At 40.2% G+C, this 8,229-nt stretch overlaps 1 protein-coding gene across 17 annotated transcripts in view; it reads right to left on the bottom strand.

Moving 5' to 3' along the window:
- Positions 1-8,229, bottom strand: part of AMN1 (antagonist of mitotic exit network 1 homolog) — a 78,559-nt gene that overhangs the window by 19,001 nt on the left and 51,329 nt on the right. For 4 of the 17 annotated variants that reach the window (XM_054238192.2, XM_054238190.2, XM_054238191.2 and 1 more), the window contains one exon: positions 2,763-3,357. The exons of 11 other annotated variants lie outside the window; for them this stretch is intronic. In XM_054238192.2, the coding sequence (XP_054094167.1) occupies positions 3,164-3,357 (194 nt within the window). In that variant the 3' untranslated portion in view covers positions 2,763-3,163. Of the gene's footprint in view, positions 1-2,386; positions 2,606-2,762; positions 3,362-8,229 lie in introns of those variants that run through there. 2 more of the 17 variants (XM_035255860.3, XM_054238193.2) reach the window with 2 other exon arrangements.

The following is an 8,229-nucleotide window of genomic DNA, read 5'->3' as shown; positions in this document are numbered from 1 at the left end:
AGGCTGAGGCAGGAGAATTGCCTGAACCCAGGAGGCGGAGGTTGTGGTGAGCCGAGCGCCATTGCACTCCAGCCTGGGTAACAAGAGCAAAACTCCATCTCAAAAAAAAAAAGAAACTTGCTTATGAGCACCAAAGATATTATTATCTTCCATAGCCACCTTTTGCTTAGCTGTCAATTTATTGTACAGAACTGATGATTTAGCTACTTATTTTTCTCCTTACCATGACGTCAATCAGACCCTGAAAACTATATATTCTTAGCCCTCAGATAATAAACTTGATGAGAGAGCAATGTCTCTTCATCTTTCCTGACCCTGCTTTTTGTCTCCTATTATTTCTAGCGCGCTCCCCATTCAGGTTGGAACCCTCTTGCTGGTCAAGAGTTCCTGGCAGATGTGGCGCCCGAAAACCATCTGCCGGGAACTCTTGACCAGCAAGAGGGTTCCAACCTGAATGGGGAGCGCGCTAGAAATAATAGGAGACAAAAAGCAGGGTCAGGAAAGATGAAGAGACATTGCTCTCTCATCAAGTTTATTATCTGAGGGCTAAGAATATATAGTTTTCAGGGTCTGATTGACGTCATGGTAAGGAGAAAAATAAGTAGCTAAATCATCAGTTCTGTACAATAAATTGACAGCTAAGCAAAAGGTGGCTATGGAAGATAATAATATCTTTGGTGCTCATAAGCAAGTTTCTTATAGCAAAAAAGTTTGTTCCTCATGAATGCAGGGGGCCATCTGGTTTCCCCCGTCTGGTTATCTTTTAGCTAAATTCTCCTTTTTTCCTGTCCTCGACTTCCCTATCTCTACTTCCCTCTGCCTAGGGGGCTCTGCTTCTGGGGTCAACCTCCCGTATAGTGAACACCTGCTTTGCAGTCTCACACGGGAGGGTCCCCAACATGCTATAACAATTACCACAAACTTAGTGGCTTAAAGCAAAAAGTTTGTTATTGTACACTTTTGAAGGTCAGAATTCGAAAATGGGTCTCACTGGGCTAAAATCAGGTGTGGGCAGGTCTGCATTACTTTTTAGAGGCAAGTCTGATCTTTTTTTTTTTTTTTTTTGAGGCTCTACAGGAGAATCTACTTCCTTGACTTTTCTAGCTTCTAGAGACCACCACATTCCTTACATTCCTTCCTGCTTCTCTAAAGTGAGCAACATTGGGCAGAGTCCTTCTCAAGCTGCCATCTCTATGGTCCCTCTCTCTCCTTCTTCTACTTTTAAGGACCCTTATCATTATATTGGGTTTAGATAGATAATCCAGGATAATCTCCCTATTTTAAGATCAACTGATAAGCAACTTTAATTCCATTGGCAACCTTATGTAACATAACATACTCATATTTTGGGCATTAGAACATGGATATCATTTGGTGGGTGGGAGCATTATTCAGCTTACCATCTACACCATTCTAACAGAACAAAGAACTAAAACCACATGATCATCTCAATAGACAAAGAAACCATTTGGCCAGATGTGGTGGCTCACCGCTGTAATCACAGACTTTGGGAGGCTGAGGAGGGCGGATCACCTGAGGTCAGGAGTTAAAGACCAGCCTGACTAAGATGGCAAACCCAGTCTCTACTAAAAATCCAAAAAAGTTAGTCAGACATGGTGGTGGGTGCCTGTAATCCCAGCTACTTGCGAGGCCGAGATAGGGGAATCGCTTGAATTCAGGAGGCAGAGGTTGCAGTGAGCTGAGATGGTGCCACTGCACTCCAGCCTGGATGACAGAGTAAGACTCAGTCTCAAACAAAAAAAAAGAAAAGAAAAAAGAAACACCATTTGACAAAAACCAATTCATTCAACCAACTAAGAATAGAAGAGAACTTCCTCAACCTGATAAAGGGCATCTATGAAAAAACCATAGCTGGCAGGGTGCAGTGGCTCATGCCTACAATCCCAACACTTTGGGAGGCCATGGTGAGAGTATCACTTGAGCCCAGGAGTTCAAGACCAGCCTGGGAAATAGAGTGAGACCTTGTCTCTGCAAAAGAAATTTGAAAATAAGCCGAGTGTAGTGGCACATGCCTGTAGTCCCAACTACTCTGGAGGCTGAGGTAGGAGGAGCTGCTAGAGCCTGGGAGGCAGAGATTGCAGGGAGTGTGTTTACGCCACTGTACTCCAGCCTGAGCAACAGAGCAAAGCCCTGTCTCAAAAACAAGTAAGAAAAACCTATAGCTAATATCATACTTAATAGTGAAAAATTAAATGTTTTTTTCCTAGAATCAAGACAAGACCAGGATGTTCACTTTTTTTTTTTTTGAGACAGAGTCTCACTCTTGTCCAGGCTGGAGTGCAATGGTGTGACCTTGGCTCACTGCAACCTCTGCTTCCCGGGTTTAAGTGATTCTCCTGCCTCAGCATCCTGAGGAGCTGGGATTATAGGCACCCGCCACCACACCCAGCTAATTTTTTGTATTTTTAGTGGAGACAGGGTTTCACCATGTTGGCCAGGCTGGTCTCAAACTCCTGACCTCAGGAGTTCGAGACCTGATTCACCTGCCTTGTCCTCCTAAAGTGTTGGGATTACAGGCACAAGCCACTGTGCCCAGCCAGGATGTCCACTCTTGCCATTTCTATCCAACGTTGTACCAGAGGTTCTAGCCATGGAAATTAGGCAAGAAAAAGAAAGAAAAGGCATACAGGTTGGAAGGAAGAAGTAAAACTATTTGTAGATGATGTTATATTGTATATACAATATCCCAAGGAATTCACTAAAAATAGAATAAATGAGTTCAGCAAGGTACAAGAACAATATATAAAAATCAAATGTATTTCTATACAAGAACAATTAATACTCCAAAAATGAACTAGAAAATAACTCCATTGATGTTACCATCAAAAAGAACAGAATACTTCAGAATAAATCGAATGAAAGTGAAAAACCTTTACTCTGAAAACCATATGACATTATTGAAAGAAATTAAAGATCTAAATAAACAGAAAGACATCCATGTTCATAGATCACAAGACTTAGTATTATTAAGATAGCAACATTTCCCAAATTCCTACAGTTTCAATGTAATTCATATTAAAATACAAGCTGGCTTTTTATTTTTTGCAGAAACCAGTAAGGTGGGCCTGGCAGGGTGGCTGACACCTGCAATCTCAGCACTTTGGGAGGCCACCGCAGGCAGATCGCTCGAGCTTAGGAGGAGTTAGAGACCAGCCTGGGCAACATGGTGAAACCCCATCTCTACTAAAAATACAAAAATTAGCCAGGAATGGTGGTGCACACCTGTTGTCTCAGCTACTTGGAGGACTAAGGTGGGACAGTCGCTTGAACCCTGGAGGTCAAGGCTGCAGTGAGCTGAGATGGTGCCACTGAACTCCAGTCTGGGTGACAGAGACCCTGTCTCAACAACAACAGAAATAAATTGATGATTCTACTATTTGTATGAGAATTGGAGGAACCCAGAACACTCAAATGCAATTTTGAAAAAGAACAAAATTAGAGACATACACTTCCCAATTTCATTTTAGCTTGTGTTTCTATAATTATTTTGGCATTTTTTCAAGTTGTGAATATGTTATCAAACATATGTATAAATATTTATCTTCTGTCTACATTTGTTACTCTTCTGTGGGAATTCACTATTGCACATTATAGGAAGATACTTTTCCCTCCAGTAGTATGTAACATTTTAATGTAATTTAAAATTTTTGATGCTAGATGGCAGTATTATATTACAGTCTACTTAGGCAGCTTCTTCCCATGAAGATAGAGTATTTAGGACTGTGGGTGTAAATAGTAGGAATATTCAGTGCCTTTATTATGCCTCAGGGAAAACTATGGGGTTGCTAAGTATTTCATAATCCCTTGGCAGAATATTTTATAGAGACACATACTATCCAGACTGAAAAAGAGCTAATGGGTCACTTATGCTAATCACATGACTGATGCTCGATGGCACCTTCCTATCTGTTTCCCTATCCTAGTAACAGTTAAGCCACTTTATACAAAAGGCTCAGGAAAGAATTATAGATTGTGGTTCAGATGACTTAGGTTTTACTTCCAGTTCTATCAACTATTTCTAAGATGTGGGGCAAACCACTTAAATCAATTGTATCTCTGTTCCCTTCTCTTTAAAATGAAGGAGTTGTATAGATGACCCTGTTGGGGCTCAGAAAACGAATCCCCAAAGTATGGTACTTTGGCATGCTGAGTACTTTGAACTAAAGGACATTGGAAGGCCTCAGAATCAGCCTCAAAACCAAGGTCTCTGACCTTTTCCTGCCTTCCTATCTCTTACCCTTTATTCTCCCCAGGGGAGTCACAGAAACCAGGATTCCTCTTCCCCCAGGTGGGTCAGAGAAACTAGAACCCTTTTCCCCAAAGTAAGCCATAAAACCTAAAAATATTACTCTCAACTTCCCCAGCCTTTCTACCTAGGAGGTGGCCATAAAGAAATTCTCTGATCTATCCTTGTTGGATAGGAGGTCAGAGGGGCCCCGCCCTGTACCCTGATTCCGGAGGGGCCCCACCCTGTACCCTGGAAAAAGGAATGCCACAAAGAAAGGCCAAGAAGAATCTGAACAAACAGGCCCTGCAGGGTTTCTCCACTCTGTTACTATTAGCTCATTCTCTTCTCCAATCACATTTCTACATGGCTGTCCATGCTTCATAAGCATAAAAACAAGCAGTTTTTCCTGGGTGTTTGGTTCTTCATTTCTGAAGTCTCCTATAAATCTTTGACTAAATAAACCTGCTATGACTTTCTCTTATTAACCTGCCTTTTCCTATAGGACTGTCAGCCTTGACCCTTATGATGGGTGAGGAAAGGTATTAAACCTTTCTGCCTCCCAACCTCTAAGCAACTGTTGACCACCTCTGTAAAAATCTATGACAATATAGATGACAAGATAAATGTATCTTTCAAAGATACACGAATCTTTGAAAGATTCATGGCAGGAGCATTTGGAGCACCAAGAATAAGAAGAAACTATGGGAAATACAAACTATTCACAAAGTATTTTTTTTCAAATGTTCAAGGAAAATGTAATTTAGAGTTTGTATGAGATGGAGTCTCGCTCTGTCGTCCAGGCTGCAGTGCAGTGGCGCAGTCTCAGCTCACTGCAACCTCCACCTCCTGGATTCAAGCAATTCTCCTGCCTCAGCCACCTGAGTAGCCAAGATTACAGGGGTGTGCCACCCTGCCCGGCTAATTTTTGTATTTTTTGTAGAGACAGGGTTTCATCATGTTGGTCAGGCTGGTCTCGAACTCCTGACCTTGTGATTTGCCCGCCTCAGCCTCCAAAGTGCTGGGATTATAGGTGTGAGCCACCATGCCTGGCCCAATTTAGACATTATTATAGAACACACCATGAAAAAAGTACGGCTTGAGCATATTTTTACAAATGATGATCGAAGTCCTAATGCTTCATTACAGTGATCTGGCAAAAAGAAATATGTCCTGCAGGATCAGGAATGAATGAATGATGAGAAAACAGAATATAGAATTAAGAAAACTATGAAATAAAAAAATGAGTTATCCCTTTAAGCAAAGAATCAGCTTTAATTAAAGGGAAACCCTAAAGCAAACCACTTGGGTCTTAAAATACTGTTTTGGGGCCAGGCGTGGTGGCTCAAACCTGTAATCCCAGCACTTTGGGAGGCCAAGGCAGGCAGATCACCTGAGGTCAGGAGTTTGAGACCAGCCTGGCTAACATGATGAAACCCCGTTTCTATTAAAATTACAAAAAATTAGCCAGGCGTGGTGTTGCATGCCTATAATCCCAGCTACTTGGGAGGCTGAGGCAAGAGAATTACTTGAACCTGGGAGGAGGAGGTTGCAGTGAGCTATCACGCCATTGCACTCCAGCCCAGGCAACAAGAGCGAAACTCTGTCTCAAACAAACAAATAAACAAACAATTCTGTTTTGGCTGGGCATGGCAGCTCAGACCTGTAATCCCAACACTTTGGGAGGCTGAAGTGGGTGGATCGCTTGAGCCCAGGAGTTTGAGACCAGTCTGACCAACATGGCGAAACCCTGTCTCTATTTCTAAATAAATAAATAAAATTTTAAAATACCGTTTTTGGCTCTTTGTTGTAAATCTTGACGTTTATATTATCCAGAATCTCAGTAAAGAATTTGCCTTTAATTAGGTTGAAACAAATCCTCAGATATGACAAATTCAAGTCAACTAAATTGAAAGTGGCAGATTTCCTGATGGATTTTCCTGCCTCTCAGTGTAAAACATACGGACTCTCTAACTGCTTTATTGCCCTCTAAAATCCTCCGTGTCTTTGAATACTGTGAAACATGCTTAATTACAAGAAACAGAAATGCATGTCTGTTGTAGGAGATTACAAAGGTACAAGTTGAACTTACTGCCAATCATTGCAGACATAATTGAATTAAAATCATTTAGTAAGTTTAAAAACTATTTTCATAGCTGTTATGACATCTATAAAACTATAATTTTCATATTTCAAATAGCAGCTTAGTTTTTCTCTTCTGCAGAAACTAAGTCATAGTGCTTCTAACAGTTTCAAGTCTTAATTGATAATGTGAAGTTATATTTTAGTCTGACTAATGTTAAGAAATTTTATAAATACTTAGAAACATAGTAGAGAAGATAGGTTAATTCAGGAGATCTGATGGAAAATGACAGTGAGCACTGCTAATTTAATTTGCGAGTCAGGTTGTTTTGAGGGTAACAATATTATAATTGCACATGCATATGCAAGTATAGTAAATACTTTCTATAGAGTATACATGTTATTGTCTTAAATACTTATATGTGAGCAATCATATGAATATATAAGAGGAATCATGTTATATAAAGTGTCATAAGAAAGAAAGGATTTCCATTTATCTAACAGAAAAAAAAAAACCCCACAAACACAACCAGCATTTATCTTCCTTGGAAAAAGAAGAAATTAAAAATCAAATGTAAGGTGAACATGTTAGCCCACTTTATTTCCATTCAATAATGTTAGCAAAAATATATCATTATAGAAGATTTAGGGGTATTGATGAGAAAGTGGGAAAAGTAGAAATGATCTACGTAGTTAAAATTTCTTCAGCTTTTTTCTCTGTAAAGAAACTTTATTAATAAAAGCCATTTTATATCAACTATTTAAAAAAATTTATTTTTTTGATAAGGTTGAATACATTGTATGAACTCTTGTATTATTATGTTTATTTTTTTTAATTTTTGAGATGGAGTTTCACTCTTGTTGCCCAAGCTGGAGTGCAGTGGCACAATTTCAGCTCACTACAACCTCTGCCTCCCTGGTTCAAGCAATTCTCCTGCCTCAGCCTCCCAAGTAGCTGGGATTACAGGCATGCACCATCACGCCCGGCTGATTTTTGTATTTTTTGTAGAGACCGGGTTTCACCGTATTGGCCAGGCTGGTCTTGTAGTCCTGATCTCAGGTTATCTACCCGCTTTGGCCTCCCATGGTGCTGGAATTACAGGGGTGAGGCACCACGCCCAGCCTCTTGCATTATTATTAATATTAGATCTCTCAATGTTATGATAATTGGCCAATATGCACATGGGAAAGTTGAGATCCATAAGAGTAAATGATGCATTCGATGTTTTGGAGAGATGGCAACAGATGGGGTCAGTGCTCATTTTGCTATATCTTAAGATTTTAGTTTTAGTCTTAGCACTATTATTGTTTTTTTAGAGACCGAGTCTCAGTTAATGTTGTGCAGTCTTGTTTCAAACTCCTCGGGCCTCAAGCGATCCTCCCACCTCAGCCTCCTAAGTAGCTGGGACTACAGGCGTGCACCACCATGCCCAGCTCATTTACAAATTTTTTTATAGATGCAGGGTTTCACTATGTGGCCCAGGCTGGTGTCAAATTCCTGGGTTCAAGCAATCCACCCACCTCAGCTTCCCAAAGTGCTGGGATGACAGGCATGAGCCACTGTACCCTACCACAAATGACATTTTAATATCTCACTTTCCTATTCTGTGAAATCAGGGATCAGAAAAATAACATAATAAAATATGATGGAGTTGGCTAGGTTAATCAAAAAAGTGTTCCATGCTAGAAATTTGGAAATGCTTGGATAAACAAAGTTAAACAGTTTCTTATCTATAGTGTTTCTCAGAGCCTTTGACAAATTAACATTCATAATAGTGGCATGTTGCACTTCACAGACTTTTTGGACATATAAACACTTTTTATTTTATGTTATGCCATACTATGTAACTGTTGTTAATCTGAAAGATTTCAGGGCAGCACAAAGAAAAAGAATGTGACCA

This window comes from Callithrix jacchus, chromosome 9 (assembly GCF_049354715.1).
Source record: "Callithrix jacchus isolate 240 chromosome 9, calJac240_pri, whole genome shotgun sequence".
NCBI classification, from domain to species: domain Eukaryota; kingdom Metazoa; phylum Chordata; class Mammalia; order Primates; family Cebidae; genus Callithrix; species Callithrix jacchus.
The sequence above is the reverse complement of the archived record's forward strand: the minus strand, read 5'-3'. Positions and strand labels throughout refer to the sequence as shown.